Source organism: Osmerus eperlanus, chromosome 3, assembly GCF_963692335.1.
Source record: "Osmerus eperlanus chromosome 3, fOsmEpe2.1, whole genome shotgun sequence".
Lineage (NCBI taxonomy): Eukaryota > Metazoa > Chordata > Actinopteri > Osmeriformes > Osmeridae > Osmerus > Osmerus eperlanus.
The window spans coordinates 20,484,633-20,505,792 of record NC_085020.1 but is presented as its reverse complement, the minus strand read 5'-3'; the positions used below and the strand labels follow the sequence as shown (position 1 = coordinate 20,505,792).

Genomic DNA, 21,160 nt, shown 5'->3' with positions numbered 1-21,160 from the left:
ACGGGCAACAGCGAGTTTCCCGGTCCCTTCCCACATCTACCAAGTTGAACGATGGATTTTAGTGTTTCAAAACCCATTGACACTTCCCTGCTGTATGACTATGTTAAGCCTGTGTTCTGCTCCTCTCTTTCACCAACCGTCTCTGGAGGAGGGGATCCCTCACTGAATTGTTCCTCCCAAGGTTTCTTCCATTTTTTCTCCTCCAGTGACTTTTTCTGGGAGTTTTTCCTTGTCTTCCTTGAGGGATTAGGTTGGTTGAGGGGCAGTTCTATGGGCGTATGTGAAGCCCTCTGTGGCATGGTTGCGTGTAAAAAGGGCAATACAAATACATTTAGATTTGATTATTAGTCAATTGTGACCTAATTATCTGTTGACATGCACCTGCTTTCCGTTTCCTTCCAGTTCCAAGCCTGCAAACTCCATCCACTAGAGGGAGCCACACTCCGCAAACTGCAGCATTTAGTGAACTTCGATTCGAACACTTTCAGTATGTGTTCTTCTTGAGAACGTGTACCATGTAGAGCAGTGGTTCTTAACCCTGTCCTCAGGGAACCCCTGTCCTGCATGTTTTAGATGTTTCTTGGCTCCAACACACCTGATTCAAATGCATGCTTGTTACCAGGCTTCTACAGAGCTAGATTTATTATTATTTGAATCAGGTGTGTTGGAGCAGGGAAACATCTAAAACATGCAGGACAGGGGTTCCCTGAGGACAGGGTTAAGAACCACTGATGTAGGTTGCGTTAAACAAGTTGTAATGGATACAGTAGCATATCTCAGTTTGTAAAAAGCTGTTGACGTTTAAAGGATATGTTGACACAAGTGTAAATTGACCTTCTACATCCGCCTCTATATCTGTGTGTAACCTGATTTTGATTGCAGTCACAACATGCGCCTAACAGGCACACAAACTCATGGCACAAATCTAATTAGGATTTAAGAATATTGTCGACTTATATTACAGTGATAACTAGTTCTTAAATACTGTGAGGTAGTTTCATCATGCTATTTATTTTATTGTAGTTTATTTTAATCTAATTCCATTGCTAGTTATGTACCCTTAGTATAGTTAGTCCTCATATTTAAATTTTAGATTCCTATATGTTTAATGTTTGCACCCTCCTGCCAAAGCAAATTCCTTGTCTGTGCAAACTTTCATGGCAAATAAAACCCAATCTGATTCTGATGTAAGAGCGCTCTGGATAAGAGCGTCTGCTAAATGAGATGTGTATTACTGTTTAATGATGGAGGTTGACCAACGAAACACAGAACAAATGACTAGTTAATTTGTTTTATTCCACTGAAATGTTAATTTAAGACATATTCCATTTGACATGCAGATACAGTAAGTGAGGTATTGGCTATTTGGGTCAGACAACCACAGTCTGGAGCCAAGTAATCCCTTGTGATCGAGATGGACCTGATGTCATGTGTAAGACAAGATGTGTAAGACATGCATGCATTCAAACCAGTTACAGCTTTTCCTCGTTTTTCCAATTAAAAACAAAATATTCTACACAGCTTTTACTCAATACATATAGTCCATGTTTCAATAATTTATCATATAAAGGCACCTGTTAAACCAGGGAATTTGCATCATTTCCATAAAAATAGAGAAACACAAAAGGAAATACAGCTGTGATAAATATGTCCACTGCTCATCCATACAACCTTCTAAGACCCTTCAGGAACCGAGACGTCAACACAACTAATCTCACTCCGACAACAGACGTAAGGCATAACTGTTAAAGGCTCGGGAACATCACCCTAGTTCTCTGTACGATTGCCTGTTCTGAACAGCTGATCACTCATCACACACTGCGTAGGTAAGACTATACACTGGACTGGGAGGGTGTGGCGTCTACGAGGTGGCAGACTTCAGGTACGCCACCAGGTCTGTCCTCTCGCCCTTCTTCTTGATCCCTGCAAAGATCATCTTGGTTCCAGGAATGTACTTCTTGGGGTTCTCCAAGTATGTCATCAGGGTGTTCGTGTCCCAGACGATACCTGGTCAGGTGAAAAACGGTTAAGGTTCGTGAAACGTGACGTAGAGTTGGCTTTCCTGCGTTCCCCACAGATTGTGGGACGGCTGCGTTCACAAAAGGTACCTTTGGCTTTGTTGGCGTCTGTGTAGGAGTAGCCTTCTGCCTGGCCGGTCTTGCGGCCGAACAGACCCCACAGGTTTGGACCCACTTTGTGTTTTCCGCCATCCTCCACAGTATGACACTGGGCACACTTCTGGACAAACGCCTTCTTTCCTTTGTTGATATCACCCATGACTCTTGTAGAACAAAACATGCACCCGTTAGTCCAATAGCATTCTACGTTAATGTTACGAAAGGTGAGCAATAGTTGGACAACCTTTTTCAAACTCTTACTTGGAATTTCCCCACACTAAGCTAAATTGTAAAACTCTTTCCCCATCTGAGCACATTTTGAACGGGCAAGATAAGATAGGGATCATTGCTGACTAGATCTTCCAGGTATTCCTTGATTTCGTAACGTCTACCTCGTCTGCCTCCCAGCTGAATGTCACGTGGGCCACCGAGAACACGGTGCGCAATAACTGCAGTGGTCTGGCCGGGCTAGCTAGCTTTTAGCCCATCGTAAAATCTCAAGGTCCCTTTTAGCTAGACAACTTGGGTACCTTGCCATTACTAAATTACGAAGTTACTTATGAGAACGTAGTTGCCTAAAAGCGATACAAGTTACATTTTAACGAGTAACAAAATAAGGATTCGCCAAATTAGCTAGTTAACAAGCTAGCTACTACTGGTTAGCCGGCTCCTACCGGCTTTGAAACATGTGAGGCTTGCTAACCCTGTCAGTGCCAACATTCTCGTGATGGGTGTATAGTTGAACGATAAGGAACTATGAGCACAAATGTACAATTAAAACACATAACTATAAGCAAATAAAAGGGGGAAAAGGAGAGGAATGTTCTTGGGAATATAAGAAGACCTTTCTTCAACGGCTAGCTAGCGAGCTACATAGAGCTAGCTCCTATATAAGCGACCTTCATGAAAAGCCCACGTTTCACTAAGCCGGCAAACTTTTAAATCAAATGTGTCTAAAACTTTGAAAGGGTAACAATGGGGAAAAAATAGTCTACTAAACTATGTTTAAAGTCTCACCTGCTTGGGTTGTATGTGCCAATAGTACTCCTTTGAGTTTAAATCTTGAGTTTAATAGTATTTTCCCTCCGACCTCCTTGACCGTAGTGTCTGTCCCTGAAAAGGAAACGCTCTTGGTTTCGAGATGGCGAGTCCTGTGAATAAAATTACTCACTTCTAGTCACATGCTGTCTATGTCATCACCACCGTCACAGCCTGTCAAACAGCTGTTTTAAATACGGGCAGATTACCCAATAGGGAGTTACAGCATCAAGTCACGTAGCGCATATACCATTTATAAAATTGATTTAATGTTGCTAATATACCGAGCCAGTGTATGAAAATAATTTTATGGTAGTATTTTATCATAGTTTGTTGGCATAGCATAGGCGTACGATTACTTAAGTGTAGGGAACATTCGTACACTGGGAGTGGTTATGAAAGGGCTTCTCCGGTCTCCTGAGGGCACAGTGCTAATGCACTACTTCCTTATTCCCAAAAAGATTTGGTTGATCCCACGAAAAACGTCATAGTGAACCCGACAGTGTTGCAATTTGTGAGATAAATTACAAGACTATGTAGTCTAATTTGTGGCAAGCACACAGACTAAAACAGAAGGTGGCGCTGTTTGATTTTACTGCATAGAATAAAGAACGTGCACTGTGTAAACGTTTTATAACATCGTAATACATTATTTGCATATTGGTGAGATGACTCTTGGATGTTATTTATAGTAGACGGTTTGTTATGCCGTATAGGCATAGTATCTCATGCCCATGTAACACCTTCATAAAATGGCGCGATGTTTTTTTCCAAAAATGATCGTTAAACAAATCAAATCAAAATGTATTTGTATAGCCCTTTTTACACGCAAGAATGTCACAGATGGACTGACATATATTAGAGTTCTACTAACGAATCTATAATTATCAGCAATCAGCAAGACATTTAGAATATACTTTTTTTTTTTAGAGATCGAGCTGTAGTCAGCATTAGGACAGCGGAATTAAGGCTACAGGGTTAGTGTGGGGGCAAGGGTTGCCAGGGTTAAGAGTCAGTGGGGTCTAATTTTGGGTCACTCTTGAAAACAGAGACAGAGTGGATACCTTGCCAAATATGACCCCACATTCACACTGACTGGACATGTGAACAGACTACGACAAACTTGAAAGGGTACCTCTGCTAATCACTGAATGTTAACTGTAAAATGTCAGTACTTCCGTAATGAAGACTGTGATCAGTCCCAGACTTTTCCCTGCCGCCTCTGGATTTCTAAACCGGTTCACTCCAGAGAGAGCCAGTTCAGCCTCCAGGTTCCAGTCACTAGGTATTGCTTCAGGGTTACAGCAAATGACCCATCGGAGTTAGGGTGTGTTCCACACCTGATGTAACCGACAGAGTCTATCACTGTGTGACCTTCAGTGTCAGAGCTTTTAAGAAAAGAAACACTCACTTAATGGCATATAAATCATTCCAGACCCATATGAAAGGCTTCCATTTTTAATCATCTTAAATACGCCTACCTCAAAAGACTAAGGCCCTAAACAGTTTCTATTAAGAAAATTATTTTTCCTGAGAGGATTATTGCTTTGATCATGTGAGTTTTTCATGTGGGGTCTTCTAATGTCGAAGTTTGAATGTTTTACTTGATTCGTGTTTTGTTTCGCCACCAGATGGCAGTCTTACTCTTGAAAGGGCCTCTAAAGCATTGTATAAAATATACAGTATGTATTTCTGGTTTCACCAATGGTTCATTTATTGGTTTATCTGCTTTTCAATTTTTTAAGATTGAGATTGACTCTTGCCCTTGAGACTGAGCCTTATTCATCCAGTAAAGTAAATGACACTATGAAGGAAACTTTTGTGGGGAACATGCCCTTTGTATATGTGACCACTGCCCATGACATAAATGACCTACCCCAAATCTCTGTTCCTTGAGCGTTGTAGATGTTATTCAATAATCCATAGCCTTGTTTTGTGAATAGCCACTGTCCAATCTGTGGCGGTGATCCAGTCCACTCTTTTCTTCTCTCTCAAAGTCATCCTTGCTGCAGGGAGGAGCGACCGAGAGCCGATGAACAGCATCAGTAGCTGCATCCTAGAAGAAAACGGACACACAGCACTTTTTTGACTTTCCCTTGCTTCTGTTCTTACCTCCATCATGCTCGCTGTTTGATAATGGCTGTCAGTGAGAGCCGTATGTAATATTACCAGTCTGTGAAGACGGAATCCGGTATCTTTGTTCATTGCGTAGGGAAGTCGTATCATTTGTTTCCTGCGCCAAGAATTGCTGAGACAAGGTACAATGAGCCCGCGGTAAGGCTTTCGATTCAAACCATTGTTGGTCCATTGTGTTTATGCACATCGTTACTATGCTTATGTAAATTGACCCCAGAGTGTTTTCTTCCTGAAGATTGTATACATACCTGGTAAAGCCACATTAGCATATCCTTTTATGACTCATCTTACCTGAGAAATGGATGACAGCTTGCTTAGGCTTTGAAATGGCCCTCTACCTACCAAATGAATATAATTTGAAAGGTTCAGACACTTACGAAATCATATATTTTAACGGGCTGTTGAAGCATATGGCTGTTATTAGGTAAGATTGTGTGATTACCGCAAGCGCCTGTGCGGATAAGTTGCGTCACTGTCTCTACAGCTGCAACTATTCCCTCTATTGATTGCCTTCATTTGGCTGATGAGATTTAAGCGTTTTCACAATGCGACGTCCACCTTTGTCAGGGCCGTTATAATAACCGCAAAGACGATTCGACACCAGCATCCTTGTCTTCCTCCTCATCCTCCAGCAGTGATAGGAGGAGGCCTACAGCTTTGTCGAGAACTTCTTCGTCCCACCCAAGGATGATCCGTTTGACTTTACAACGTTTTATAACTGAAGGTCACACTTTGAAAATGCGAGGAGGCAAATTTATTTTGAGATAACCAAATAACTTTATTGATCAAGAAACTTGGGAGCAGGATGTTGGGAAATGCACACGGACATTGTCGTTCTGGAGCAGGTCCATCAGGGTGAGTTTCAGACTGAGTTCCAGGCTTGACAGGGTAGGCTGGAGGTCTCCTTGTTTCATAGAGAATCACTAGATCCTCTGTGAGCTGGTTCACGGATGTCATCCCTGGAATTGTCTGGAAGAGACACATTGAGGCCAGCTTTTCCTTAAAATCCTCAAATGGTCTAGGAGTTAATGAGAAATTGCACCCATGACTCAGGATTTGTGGCACTACTGTCTCCGCAGAGCATTTTAGCTTCCCCCTATTAGCAGTTATACCTGGGTTATATCAGCTAAATGCCGGTATATCAATGTGATGTTTTAACACAAGTTGAATTGCACAGAAAATTGACCATGCTGAAAGTTTTCTGATATAAAACTGAGTATGCATTATATGAGCTTCCGATCTAGAATAACGCAAGGTTGTACTGACAGCCGATATCCCACGTAAGCTGGGCTCCACCGGTATGCACTGATACCTGTTAATAGGGTTAGACAGTAGCTGTCCCTAGACAGGGACAACGTCCCCATGTTGGTGTCTAGTAATATGAACCAGATACATGAGTCAGGGTTGTTGGGCCGTGTTCATTATGCATGTGAGAGATGGATCAGTACAGGTACTTGGGAGGATAGACGCCCTGGTCAATAGTGTCGTGATACGCCGCAACATGTCGTTGCAAAGCACCTGTAGTCAAAACCAGCGTAAACAAATAGATTGCCCCCAGCTGGGGAAAGGGAAACTGATATGTAAACGTCGTATTGTATGTTTGTGGTCACGCCGAGCGATATCAGTGTGGAACATCTGGAACCGTTGCAGAGAGGGACTGATACTGCCATTGAAGGGGTTTCGTGTTTAGAACATATTGATTAGAAGGGGCCAGACTCGACCCTGGGTAAACACACACCATCACAGAACAGAACAGAGGCGGGTTCAGACCTGTTGCCCTTTTGTGTGTCAGGAAGATGTGCTGTGGTCGGTTGGCCCATGACTTTAAGCAGCTTCACGTCCCAGAAGCCACGGGGTATTTTGGATGGAGCGGCGATCCTGATGCTCTCAGCCGCTCCTAAATCGGACGGCGATGGGAAACGTTTCCTCCAATGGTTCCAGCCGAGGCTGACGGAGAACGTCATCGGTCCACAGAATCGTAGATAAGCGCTGTTTGGGAAATGGTACGGCGGGGGGATTGCGTCTGCTAGGCTCGTCTTGAGGGGGGAGAGACAAGGGCCTGCGGTTATCCAGGGTCTTCGGTGGTGATGGTGAGGGAGGCCTGCGAAGGTGACCGTCTCTCAGGGAGGCTGGCCTCTTCTCTTCATCAGCACGTGGAGGCTCCAAACAGAACAGCGCTTGTCTCTTGTTCGCTAGCAGACACTCCTGTTGAGAGGTTCAACTTCAATACTTTCAAGAGGAAAGTTCATGTCTCGTGACAGTCGATTGGATAAAGCCCCGAAGACAATTTCGGAGCATGTGTTTTTTTTTCTCCTCGAAATACGCCCAACTGAATCTAGACAGTCGTTTTAACATCCCCCAATGATGTTCCAGTGACAAGGACAGCGATTGACATGCATTCGACTGTTGTAGACAAACCTCTCTAGAAAGGATTACCAACCATGTGTTGTGCAGTCCTTCAATCGCTGACTGTCAGATCATTAGTGTTTACTCTGCTGTTCATCGTTTGTCTCCAGGCTGGCTTCAGTGTCTCCAGAGTTCAGTTTAATGAACCTTGATGTGTCATAGAGCGGATGGCAGCCCAGATGGCCCTCATCAGATTCTCTTTAATTGTGCAAGAACTCTCGATACCTTTTAATGGTGTCACGGATTAGTGCCACGGACTGATTATTGCCGATGTTTCCTATAGTAAATGCGCTTGCCCATACTGCTGTGGCTTAGTACTGTGCTAGTCGGACATCTCTAAGCAGGCCGACTCCTGTGTTCAGGGAAACGTACTCGGGATTCTCACATTCTGTGGTTTCGCTGGAGCGTGAAATCATGTTGAGTTTGTTTCGTGTGCGTGATCGGGCTGAGAGGGCATGTTTAGAGGGGAGGAGATGGACCATTTTGCTTGTCTTATCATTTTATGAGGGTACTTACACAACCGGCTTTTAGCTTGCTGTCGTATTGGGGAAGACCCCAGAAGAGACTACTTGAGTAATGCCCTATAGTCATATCCATTTATCAACTTGCTCTTGATAAAGTGTGTCAAAGGTACATTGCAGTAATATGGGGGCACGTTTACAAAATGATTTGAGCACGGTTGAACTGTGGTATTTTTTTGAAATTACAGAACATTGTGCACATCATCATGAAAACGTCGATTTTGCAAATGTTGTTCAGATTATGCCTACTCATTGAAACTTGTGCCAGTGACCAGTGTTAGGGAAATCACTTTGACCTCTCTGGTGCTGTGTCGTTCCCTTTGAAGGGAAGTCAATTTACCTCAGAAAAGGCTCTGCGGTATATTCAAAGGGTGCCAGCCAAGGGACTGAAGCGATCGTTTTGTCCCTTGGCGAGGAAACAGCTTTCTGTCTGTCTGTGATGAGAGAAGTGGGTGTTTGTGTTCTTATGGAACTGATCTTGGTGCGGCAAGCAGCAGGCTCAACCCTGGTTGGTTGTCCTTGCCTGAAACAGTATGGAGACTACCCACAATGCCCTGCTGCTGAGTGTCCCCGAGGGGGTCGGAAGGGTTTGAGGCTGCGGCCTTGTGTCTGCGACAAGCTTAAGCTTTTCAATGTCCCACCAACCGCCTCCTCATGTTCTTCCAGCCCAGACTCCAGGATATGGAGACTAAGCACCTTCTAGAAGGATCGTTTGAAGGACAGGGATTCCTGAGTAGTAATTGTCTGGTCACACGAGGCAATAACAGTCTGTATTAGTGGTTTAAGTTGTTAATCGCTGATATTCTCGTATCAGACTGTGGGAGCGAGATGTCCCCGAGTCTTGGTTGTGTGGGTGTTGATCCGTACCTGTATGTGTGTGTGTGTGTGTGTGTGTTGGCAGGGAGTGCCGGAGGGCTTTGCTGAGTGGACATTCAAACAGGCCAAACAAGAAGACTCATGACTGTCTGTGCTTGTGCTCCAGTCGGTGCCATCCCTCAGACACTAGCTGACTCGACACAGACGACTAAATATACACGCGTGCGCTTCTTTTTCCGAGTCACATTTATTTCTCACGTTGTAATGAATCCTGTGCCAGCGACACATCCACACCTTACACGGGTGTCACAGATAGTACTTAACGTGGTTGACACAGTCAACAGTCCACCGCCTTGTAACGATAATCACACACTGTAGTTGTTTACAACTTCCCAGTCTCTCTCTCTCTCTCTCTCTCTCTCTCTCTCTCTCTCTCTCTCTCTCTCTCTCTCTCTCTCTCTCTCTCTCTCTCTCTCTCTCTCTCTCTCTCTCTCTCTCTCTCTCTCTCTCTCTCTCTCTCTCTCTCTCTCTCTCTCTCTCTCTCTCTCTCTCTCTCTCTCTCTCTCTGTCCGTTCTCCCTCAGTATAGCTGCTGCACAAGGCTTGTTCTGTTGATTACATTGGCTACCCTAGAGGCCTTGATGTAGTGGATGGCTTAAAAAAAAGGATGTTGTTTGAGGGGAGGCAGTCTTGAAGTCTCTGTATTGACCGAATCGTTTTCCCTGCTCGCCGAATAGGCCTTTGAAACCAAAACATCGACATTTGGCTGCGCACAACACTACACCGTTAAAAGCACGGCATCTTTCATTCTTTATCCGTGTTTCCTTTGTCCTTGGCTGTCTTTCTTGTGTAATTTGTCAGTCCCGTCAGGCAGTTTTAACGATCACATTTTAATAATGGACCTGTTGGGTGAGCAGGTTGGGTAAAAAGACGACATCAGCCAAACAGCTGCAGAGAGCCATAGGATCTCCACATTGATTGTGTCCTCAGCGAGGCAGAGGAAAGAAATCGCTCACCTCCAATCAGTTTGTATTGAAGAGTTTGATTTATTGGAGCGCTATAGAGTATCCCAGTCTTATCTGTTTCCCACCAAGATGATAAAACCATCTGTCATGTGGTGTTTAGGAAATGGCTTTCTCGTGCCGACTGGCAAGATGGTGAAGCACAAACAGCGCTGTGTTTGAGGCCAAGAATCGCCAGCAGTGTTGTCAGATTTGGGACATTTTCTCTCGGCAGTGGAATTCAGCAAAGGAATCTGTCACCAAGCTGCCAAAAACAAGTGTCTTTGTCACGGCTCTGGGGTCGAGGACAGCTTCTCAACAGCGTTGGGAAGAACACAGGCTCATGTACTCCACTTGCACGGATGGTCAAGCCGTAAACCAAGTCAATATCGCTCACAACCAGAGCGTTTGTTTACTGTACATTTATTAATAAAATGGACATCTTAAAAAGGTTGGGTTGTATGTGATACATGCTCATGTAAAGGAAGGCACAAAAGTTAAGACTGATTCACACGCAAAACTTCCTCCTTCCACTAAACACACACACACACACACCAGCAGCCCTGTAGACCTTGCGCTGCTCTGTAGAGGAAGAGAAAACTCAAATTCCAACCACAGAAGGCCACTCACAACACCACCCCCGTCAAAAACACCTTGAGATCTCGGTTGTTCTACACGCGCGGCCCTGAGAGAGAAAGTCGAGCGTTACACGGTCCTGATGGGTCCAGAGGGCTACGTGTGTCGTGTGGCTCCACACTGGCTCTCTGCGCGCTGGCGTGACCAGACTAAGGGGCCAGAATTACAGCGAGGGGATTTAGCAGCTTAAACTCATGACTAATCAAGTCCAAGGAGGATATCCTCAAACATGCTTACTGGCATCGCATGGGGGCACGCCGCCTCTCAATCTTCACAGGGATTGGCAGCTGAACACGTGTGTGTTTGTCCTCTCACTGGAACGCAGGATGTGTTCGTGTTCTTATTTATAGAGTTGTGCTCTTGGCCACGTATAGCACATTCAGCAACACTTCACATGACGGTTTCATTAACTACCATGCAACTACATAGCAACACTGTACGTCAAGGTTACATGAACTACAGTGTAAATACAGTACGTAGCAACACCTATAGTAACAACATTGTAGGTACATTGATGTGTAATTAAATGGTATTGGCAGGAATAATAGTGTTGGCAGTATAGGTTATTACAAAAGTGTAAGAAGGCACTGTATGGGGGTGGTGTGGGGGATAATTGGATGTAAAGGCGCAGTTGAAGATTGAAATTTCAAAACAACATCAATATTCAACCACACCCCATATCCTTTAACAAACCCTCCTCCCTTTTCTGTTTTATTTGCGTAATAACTTACATGCAAAACCACAATGAAGTGTAACCACAAGCAGTTCCTATGTAACTGCACTGTTTTACTATATGTGTATGTGTATTGATATAAATAACAGATACTGTAACCAGGGGCGTCGATTTCAACATACAGGGGTGGTACGTGTCCCCAAGAAAATAATATTTAAAGGCCGTATCCTCAGTTATTTAAAAAATCAGTGTCCCATTCCCACAAACCTACAGCCCAGACTGTAACTGGATACTCTTACTACCACATTAGATCTGATTGGAGGTAAGCCATTTCCATCCCCTGTCTCTCAGAGGACACTGATATTACTATCTTACTACCATCAAACAGGAACCAAGAGGGCCTTGCTGTACCAAGGGCGTTGTCCTTGGTTGCGTGGCGGCTCGCTGGCTCATGAGTCAGATGGCTGAGCAGTGAGGGAATCGGGCTAGTAATCCAAAGGTTGCCAGTTCGATTCCCGGTCATGCCAATTGACGTTGTGTCCTTGGGCAAGGCACTTCACCCTACTTGCCTCGGGGGAATGTCCCTGTACTCACTGTAAGTCGCTCTGGATAAGAGCGTCTGCTAAATGACTAAATGTAATGTAAATGTCATGACGCGCCGGATGTTCCTTCTAGATGTGTGTCCGGTTACGTGTGAATTCAAAGATGGCGAATTCTAGAATCCTCCGTGGTGCGGCGCGCGCCATGCTGTCATGTGAGGGCTGGCGTGCGGACGGCGGTGCTGCAGAGAGAGGACATGCTCGCGGCTGCTTCCTGATCACATGCTCTTGCAGAGCGCAGCAGATGCATCCTGTTGTTGGCCCAGTGGTGCTTCTGAATGAGCTGTTCTCTAAGAACAGCAGCAGTCTGGAGAGAGGGGGGGGGGTGACTGCCTCATAGACAGCGGTTATTATAGACTAATCAGACCTTCTGGGAGCGTGTGAGATGTTGCTTGACATCAGCAGGGAACCTGCAGAAGCAGGTGATCTGTCTCTCCAGCAGCAGTTCGAATGTACTCTCGAACGATGGACTCATTTAGGGGCGGCTTTTATCCAAAGCGACCTGCGCCACGGGGAGATTTGAACCTGGAACTTGTTGAGCTGCTGTCAAATGCTCTAACCACTAAGCTACCCCAGACCCAGGTTAGCAGGGCTATGATTCATGTGGTTTCATCCAGCTCACGGTGAAACTCCACATCTCTCTCCTGCTGTGGAATACAAACTGAAGTGGATAAATGCACTTCTTGTCCCCCGGGCTCAGTTAACCTGGTCAGGGCTCTGTCAGTCTCTCTCTCACCTTCTCTCAACTCTCCCCTGCCCTGACCCCCCTGCCATGTCTATATACCTCCCACCTCTTTCCCCCTTTTCACTCTCTCCCTCTCTCTCTCTCCCTCAACCCTCACCCCTCACTCTCTCTCCCTCTCCCCCCCTCTCACTCTCCCTCACCCCTCACTCTCTCTCCCTCTCCCCCCCTCTCACTCTCTCTCCCTCTCTCCCTCTCCCCTCACCCCTCACTCTCTCTCCCTCTCCCTGCCCCTCTCTCTCTCTCTCTCTCTCTCTCTCTCTCTCTCTCTCTCTCTCTCTCTCTCTCTCTCTCTCCCTCTCTCCCTCTCTGACTGGGCAGTGTACAGTAGGAAGGGATCGATGCCGGAGCGTGGTGACAGCTCACACGGTGACTCGGCATTCCCCCCGCGCTGAGTCAGCAGCCGTGGCTGGACTGACGAGGGGCTCGCCCGACGCACCTCGACCGTTCAGCCGGAGACGCCACAGCAACCACCGTTCTGACAGGCTCCAGTCGAGAACAACTCCACAGTATCCGTCCTGGCTGAAAGTAGTCCCGAACCCTGTCCATTCCTTTCCTTTCACCCCCTCCAAGTTAGCCCAAGGCGTCCTAGTTTGTGTGTTTGGTTCAGCCGGCGTAGTCGCTCTGTCCTGTATTGATTCGCTATCCTTATCCAATTACAGTCATTATCATAATGGTGATTAGATGTGGAGGGGTTTATGGAACAAGTGCAGTCTGGTGGGATGGGTTCTATGTCATGCAGCACAGACACTGATTATGCCCATAAACTATCTGGACACATGGCTGTGGGCCAAAGTGCAGGCCTGCATCTCAAACAAGGCTGGGCGGAGGAGAAGTGTTAATTGGAGTAATTCTCATCTGCATGTGTCACAGAGAAATCCCAGCATGCCTCAGCGAGCCAATTACATGAGCGGAGTGTGTGTTTGGAGTGTGTGTGTGTTTGGGGAGTGTGTGTGTTTCGGAGTGTGTGTGTTTGAGGCAGGCGTTGTACTAAGCACGAGTCTCTGCTGAGTGGAGTATGATTGGTCAAGACCGGTCACTAGATACAACCTGGTCGTAAACATAATGAAAGGCCTCTTCAGTAATGCAGACTGGAATATGTCTTGATACAAAAATTGAAACCTATCATCTGCGATTCCAAAAATACTCCCTCAATCGAATTGCTGCTGACTGGCCGGGAGCACATTTAGGCTGTTGGAGGGTGTTTAAGAGACTTGGGTGAGGCCAAAAACAATTCCTCTTTTCAAGTGCGTGATGACGGGCTGTTTGCTTGTTAATTGTAACTCTGTTCTGTAGGCTCAACAGGCGAGAGCTTGAGAGAAGAGGGTGACGGTGTGTGTGTTTCTCTTCCCCTCCTTGCAGATGAGAGCAGCGCCGTGAGAGCGTGTGTGTGCGTGTGCGTGCGCGAGGAAGAGAATGCCCCTGGCCCGCCAGGCCTAGCGCTGCCGAGGGAGGACCAGAAAGCGGGGGCCATGTCCCACCTCCCCGCCCCCCACCAGCGGGGCCCCCACCTGCGCGGCCCCCAGGGCCGGGCCATGAGCGCCGAGGAGAGAAGCTCCACCCCCGTCCACAAGACCTCCACGCCCACCCACAAGAGCATGTCGTCCTCCTCCTCCTCCCAGAGGGACAGCCGGCAGGTAAGCCTGGGGTGGTGGTGGGGGGGTAGGGGGTGGATGGGCCAGGGGGGGCCCGTGCCCCTATGACAACAAGCTTGGACCCCCTTGTGGCCCCCTTAAATGTAGAGTCAGAACAATTATAAACATGGTCTTTTTGCCTGTTAATGCCTGCTATTCGGTGAAGAAAACTACATGACAACAATAATGTTTAATATAACTGGCGCCTCTAACAGCACAACTGGCCCCAGCTTGCCCCCCCCCCCCCCTTCCCCAGTTGAAATGGTCTAGAACCTCCCCTGGGGAAGGGGGGGGGGGGTCTGCACTGGTCTGAGAGTACTACAGGAGGGTAAGAGTCTCACAGTGTTACGCTCCGTTCAGCTGGTCTGAGAGTACTACAGGAGGGTAAGAGTCTCACAGTGTTACGCTCCGTTCAGCTGGTCTGAGAGTACTACAGGAGGGTAAGAGTCTCACAGTGTTACGCTCCGTTCAGCTGGTCTGAGAGTACTACAGGAGGGTAAGAGTCTCACAGTGTTACGCTCCGTTCAGCTGGTCTGAGAGTACTACAGGAGGGTAAGAGTCTCACAGTGTTACGCTCCGTTCAGCTGGTCTGAGAGTACTACAGGAGGGTAAGAGTCTCACAGTGTTACGCTCCGTTCAGCTGGTCTGAGAGTACTACAGGAGGGTAAGAGTCTCACAGTGTTACGCTCCGTTCAGCTGGTCTGAGAGTACTACAGGAGGGTAAGAGTCTCACAGTGTTACGCTCCGTTCAGCTGGTCTGAGAGTACTACAGGAGGGTAAGAGTCTCACAGTGTTACGCTCCGTTCAGCTGGTCTGAGAGTACTACAGGAGGGTAAGAGTCTCACAGTGTTACGCTCCGTTCAGCTGGTCTGAGAGTACTACAGGAGGGTAAGAGTCTCACAGTGTTACGCTCCGTTCAGCTGGTCTGAGAGTACTACAGGAGGGTAAGAGTCTCACAGTGTTACGCTCCGTTCAGCTGGTCTGAGAGTACTACAGGAGGGTAAGAGTCTCACAGTGTTACGCTCCGTTCAGCTGGTCTGAGAGTACTACAGGAGGGTAAGAGTCTCACAGTGTTACGCTCCGTTCAGCTGGTCTGAGACCAGTGGAGGACAGGGTTCTGCTGGAGTTATTCACTCCGTTCAGGGTTCCCGGGAAAACCTCATGCTGACAGACCCAGACAGGCAGACAGATAGACAGACAGACAGGCAGATAGACGGACAGGCAGACAGATAGATAGACAGACAGACAGTCTGACAGTCAGACAGTCAGTCAACAGACCCAGGCAAAAAGAAAGCTATTTACAGAACTATTTATAGCAGGTAAATCCAGCATGGAGCTGGTAAGGTCACGATCACACTGTTGTCACAGTTTGGATTGTGGAGGTGCTGTGAGTTCAGGCCAGTGATGTGATAGGCCCATGCCGTTAGCACAGCTGAGACAGTAAACAGGGAATTAGACACCTCTATTTCAGCTCGGCTTCCAGTACGAGGGTCTTAAACCTGAGTCTCTGGTCTCGGACGCTTCGAGCTGTCCCTCTGCCGCCCTCAGATGTACCATATCGCCGTCGCCATGGCGAAACAGGACACTGGCTCGGAATCTATGACATCACGGCTTTTCCGTTGGCTCCGGGTGATGAATTATTCATGAGGGCTGAGAGGCAGAGAGGGCGCGGGCTTGAGGAAGCATGGGTGCTCCACTGAGCATGTAGTACACTCTGGTATGCAGTGTGTGTGTGAGAGTGTGTGTGTGTGAGAGAGTGTGTGTGTGTGTGTGCCACTGAGCATGTAGTACACTCTGGTATGCAGTGTGTGTGTGAGAGTGTGTGTGAGAGTGTGTGTGTGTGTGCCACTGAAGATATAGTACACTCTGGTATGCAGTGTGTGTGCATGAGTGTGTCTGCCTGAGTGTGCCTGTGTGTGTGTGTGTGTGCGTGCCTGCTTGTGAATGTGTGTGTGTGTGTCGGCGCCTAACTCTGGTAACCATGGGAGCTAGCTAGCTCTCTAAGGAGGACTGCTGCTGGGAGATAGAGGGGAAATGGAGCTTGGATGGAACACATACTCTGCCGCCGCCGAGTTCCAGGGTTAACCCTTTCTAGAAGTTTCTCTCTCCCTGCTCCCGGCCCTCTGCCCAGCCAGGCCTCTCTCTGACCTCAAGGCTGTATCGGAGAACTAGTCCTCTGCTACCTTCATGAAATGAGTCTGATTACAGAAGGAGGAAAGAACCAGAACAGATGTTTGGTTGATTTATTTCGCCTCAGCCTGTCCTTAGAAAGGGCCGTTGTTACGTTAAGGATGTTATTGGGCTGTGGTTTGGCCAGGCTGTTTGAGTTGGTCTGCTGGGGGGTGGGGCTGGGGGGAGGGGGTGGGGCTGGGGGCAGGGTGGAGGGGTTGGGGCGGTCTGTGGCCGAGTCCCACTGTTTGGCAGTTGGCTATCTGTCACCAACACCATGGAAGAGTCTTTACTTGTGCTTGATAACACTGGGTTGGTTAGCCCGTTGTGGTTTCTGTATGTGTGTGTGTATGGCGTGCAGTTTACTGCATGTGTATGTGTGTTTGTGGTGCTTGTTATATTGGGTGTGTGTGGTGCATTTTACTGTGTGTGTGTTTACGGTGCATGTTACAGTGTGTGTTTATGGTGCATGTTACAGTGTGTGTTTACGGTGCATGTTACAGTGTGTGTTTACGGTGCATGTTACAGTGTGTGTTTACGGTGTATGTTACAGTGTGTGTTTACGGTGCATGTTACAGTGTGTGTTTACGGTGCATGTTACAGGGAGGGAGGCAGGGAGGGAGGGAGGGAGGGAGGGAGGGAGGGAGGCAGGCAGGCAGGGAGGCAGGGAGGGAGGGAGGCAGGGAGGGAGAAGGCCTCTGTGGGCTGGCGTTCAGGCGGAGGGCTATTTGTGGGCGAGGCCTTAATGTGATCCAGCTCCCCTCCACGTGTTCTTTCTGTTTTGCTGACGCGCTCCCAACACGCCGGACACCCTCACAAGTGCAATTTAAGACACCACCAGCGGTATGAGATTAAACCCTCCCCCACCCCCCCTCCAAAAACACAGACCCACGCATGCACACACAAATGCACACACACACACACGCACATTCAGAGCCTCGCTATCTCAAGATAATCCTAACGTGTTTGGTGATGCACCTGTCTGTCTGCCATGTTGGTGAGATAAGGGGTTACATGCAGAGATAGCGGGGGTAACTGTAGGTTTGAGTTGCATATCAAGGAACAGCGGCTTTGATAACGACGATTCATGACAGCAGCGAAATCAATGACGCGATTATCACCGGTGCTGGGATCAGATAGGGGCTGTTTTTATGGGAAAAGGAGGAACACATTGATGTCAGATGAAAGGCTGCGCCGACAAAGGAATGAATCTCCACCCCTTTCTCTTAGTGAAGGAGTCAAGCCTGTAAAGATTGGGCTTTCTCTCTCCCAGGGCCCAGAAGCCCTGAGCGAGGACAGCACAGCTTCTAGAAGAGGCTCACCTCTAATGGGAGGTCCATCTGAGGGCCTGCCCACTGGCCTGCATGTCTGTCTGGTTGTGTTTGAGGTCAAAGTAGAAGCTGCCATCTGTTGCCCTCATCCCAGAGAGGAGGAACAACCCAAACAGACGCCTGGGCTCCTCCTGGCCTTTCTTTGGGAATCTCTCTCTGCGCTACAGTAGGTCAGGTGCCGTGGAGGAGCTGTGTTTAAACTGGGGCAGTGGTGAGGCCTGTGCCCTGAGCCACACATTGATAATGGCCAGTTCAAGCTGGACTGCAGACAATCGCTGCCTTCTTACAAACCCCCTGGCTGGGATAATGAATGCCTTGTGGTGTCGGTCAGTGTTGAGAGCATAGCCTTGTTTCAGTCTCTCCAGGTGTGATTATTAATGCCTGGTGTTGCTGTAGTGCTGGTCAGAGCATAGCCTTGTTACGGTCTCTGGGTGTGATCATTAATGCCTGGTGCTGGGATGCTGGTTAGTGTTGAGAGCATAGCCTTGTTACAATTCCTCTACCTGTGATTATTAATGCCTGGTGCTATAGTGCTGGTCAGAGCATAGCCTTGTTACGGTCTCTGGGTGTGATTATTAATGCCTGGTGCTGGGGTGCTGGTCAGAGCATAGCCTTGTTACGGTCTCTCTGGGTGTGATTATTAATGCCTGGTGCTGTAGTGCTGGTCAGAGCATAGCCTTGTTACGGTCTCTCTGGGTGTGATTATTAATGCCTGGTGCTATAGTGCTGGTCAGTGCATAGCCTTGTTACGGTCTCTCTGGGTGTGATTATTAATGCCTGGTGCTATAGTGCTGGTCAGAGCATAGCCTTGTTACGGTCTCTGGGTGTGATTATTAATGCCTGGTGCTGGGGTGCTGGTCAGAGCATAGCCTTGTTACGGTCTCTGGGTGTGATTATTAATGCCTGGTGCTGGGGTGCTGGTCAGAGCATAGCCTTGTTACGGTCTCTCTGGGTGTGATTATTAATGCCTGGTGCTATAGTGCTGGTCAGAGCATAGCCTTGTTACGGTCTCTCTGGGTGTGATTATTAATGCCTGGTGCTATAGTGCTGGTCAGAGCATAGCCTTGTTACGGTCTCTGGGTGTGATTATTAATGCCTGGTGCTATAGTGCTGGTCAGAGCATAGCCTTGTTACGGTCTCTGGGTGTGATTATTAATGCCTGGTGCTGGGGTGCTGGTCAGAGCATAGCCTTGTTACGGTCTCTGGGTGTGATTATTAATGCCTGGTGCTATAGTGCTGGTCAGAGCATAGCCTTGTTACGGTCTCTGGGTGTGATTATTAATGCCTGGTGCTGTAGTGCTGGTCAGAGCATAGCCTTGTTACGGTCTCTCTGGGTGTGATTATTAATGCCTGGTGCTGTAGTGCTGGTCAGAGCATAGCCTTGTTACGGTCTCTGGGTGTGATTATTAATGCCTGGTGCTATAGTGCTGGTCAGTGCATAGCCTTGTTACGGTCTCTGGGTGTGATTATTAATGCCTGGTGCTGGGGTGCTGGTCAGTGTTTGTGTGTGTCACAGCTGGTTGTTGAGTGTAGAAGATGACAGCTGGTTTGGACTGAAAACACCTCGACCTCCATGCAGTTGTAATTTGCCCCTCAGAAAGCATGACCTCTGTCCTCTAGTCATGACCTCTGTCCTCTAGTCATGACCTCTGTCCTCTAGTCATGACCTCTGTCCTCTAGTCATGACCTCTGTCCTCTGTCCTCTAGTCATGACCTCTGTCCTCTAGTCATGACCTCTGTCCTCTAGTCATGACCTCTGTCCTCTAGTCATGACCTCTGTCCTCTGTCCTCTAGTCATGACCTCTGTCCTCTGTCCTCTAGTCATGTATCTATTCAGCCTTTCTTTGGACAGGAAGTCATTCTGATACCGTCTCAAACAGTCGCATTGTGCTCGAGTGGCTTTTCATATGCCACAGACAGCAGTCTCAAATCAGCCCACATTTACATTTGAAATGGCCTTCTCCGAGCAGATCGTGCGCGTCGAGAGCAGGGCGGAAGCGTCACGGATCGGAGGTGCGTCGTCGTAACAGCGCTGGTCAGAGTCAGGGATGAACGCGCGGGCTGCACACTCCCCCCCGCACAGCGGGACGGGGAGTGTGCCAGCGTAGCGTCGCCCCTGGCTGTCCTGCTCAAGTGGGTCAGTCACACAGGGAGAGACAGGCATGTCAAGTCAAGCTGCCGTTGGAATTGTTCTAGTCCTTCACCTGCTGTGTGTGTGTGTGTTTGGGGGTATTTATAGTTCAGATTTTCCTAAAAGTGCTCCTAAGGTTTGTTTGTCCTCTATCCTTGTCAAGGAGTCCTTACCTGTAAAGGTTTGATTCATGGCGGTATTAGCGGTGTAATGTACCACTCCAACGGCGGTTCTCTCTGCGGAGGATAGCGGTCTTCGCAGGAGAGATTAGCTTGGCTACACCGTCAGTGGGCAGGTAGGTAGATATCAATAGCCCAGGCTATTTTTAGGGTTCAAAATGAGTCCATCTGTCAATCCGGAGGCCGTTAAGAGAATCAGATATTGAATTCAGGGTTCACCTCGAGCTAAATGGCCGACGCTCAAAGCAAGGTTGTTTTTTGATCTTCACCGGGATCTTAACAGCAGAATGTGTGGGGGGGGGGTGGGTGGTGGTGGGGGGGGGGGGGGGTGGTGGTTGGGGGGGGTTTAAGTGAATTGGATTTCCTCGGTTGCAGCGCGAGCAGTCCTTTGTTTACCGTGATATCGATTGATGACTTTCACCGGACACAACCCCTCTTCATTACCTTTCCCATAACACACAGGCACGCTTTGAAAAACTCCCCACCGGCTCGTGATTGGCTGCAGACCTGCGCCACTTACTGTTTGCAGATACAGTCAGATACTTGATTTGAGCTAAACCGGCACCACACAGCCAGTTTTGCCGGAGGCAGTGTTAAGTGAGAGTCATGTTAAACACTCCTTAGATTCGTTAAGTCATTAACCTCGGTGATTGAGGTTACCACATCGTCTGTGCAGGACTGAGCAGGCGGAATGCTATCTACAAGGTTTCAGTGGACTTTGTTGAAAAGGATTATTATGCGAATAAATACACATCGAATGGGAAAGGGGATGGTCGTGTTTGTGATTTCTTGCGGAGGTGAGTTCCACTGTGGATCAGAGCATAGCAGCCGTGTCCTACTTCTAAGTGGGTCACAGTGGGTTTCTCAGCAGAGGGATCTGCCAGGTCACTGGAGGCCTGATGATGACCTATTATAAGCTCCTCTCATCTCCACACCAGAGATCTCCTTCGTGGTCTTCCACATCCAGGCCAGGCCAGGCCAGGCCAGGCCAGGCCAGGCGTCCATCTCCCCTGGTCTGGTGTCTCCCCCTGT

The 21,160-nt window shown here is 47.9% G+C and overlaps 2 protein-coding genes across 6 annotated transcripts in view; one reads left to right on the top strand and one right to left on the bottom strand.

Annotated features, from left to right (window-relative positions):
- Positions 1 to 1,277: 1,277 nt before the first annotated feature.
- Positions 1,278 to 3,292, bottom strand: LOC134017782 (cytochrome c-like). The gene is made up of 3 exons (XM_062457790.1): positions 3,135 to 3,292; positions 2,109 to 2,279; positions 1,278 to 2,007 (listed from the first exon to the last, which is right to left on the bottom strand). The coding sequence occupies exons 2-3, from the start codon at positions 2,275 to 2,277 to the stop codon at positions 1,862 to 1,864; spliced, it is 315 nt and encodes a 104-aa protein (XP_062313774.1). The 5' UTR covers positions 2,278 to 2,279; positions 3,135 to 3,292; the 3' UTR covers positions 1,278 to 1,861.
- Positions 3,293 to 5,174: 1,882 nt separating this feature from the next.
- Positions 5,175 to 21,160, top strand: part of osbpl6 (oxysterol binding protein-like 6) — a 40,992-nt gene continuing 25,006 nt past the window's right edge. For 4 of the 5 annotated variants that reach the window (XM_062457784.1, XM_062457789.1, XM_062457787.1 and 1 more), the window contains exons 1-2: positions 5,175 to 5,429; positions 14,047 to 14,332. In XM_062457784.1, the coding sequence (XP_062313768.1) occupies positions 14,157 to 14,332 (176 nt within the window). In that variant the 5' untranslated portion in view covers positions 5,175 to 5,429; positions 14,047 to 14,156. The remainder of the gene's footprint in view (positions 5,430 to 14,046; positions 14,333 to 21,160) is intronic. The other variant, XM_062457785.1, reaches the window with a different exon arrangement.

What these genes read in the sequence shown, in the direction of transcription:
- LOC134017782 (XM_062457790.1), bottom strand. Translation starts at nt 2,277, where the DNA reads ATGGGTGATATCAACAAAGGAAAGAAGGCGTTTGTCCAGAAGTGTGCC. An exon ending in AGACGCCAACAAAGCCAAAG is followed by an intron (nt 2,008 to 2,108) that starts GTACCTTTTGTG and finishes TCACCTGACCAG; the next exon opens with GTATCGTCTGGGACACGAAC.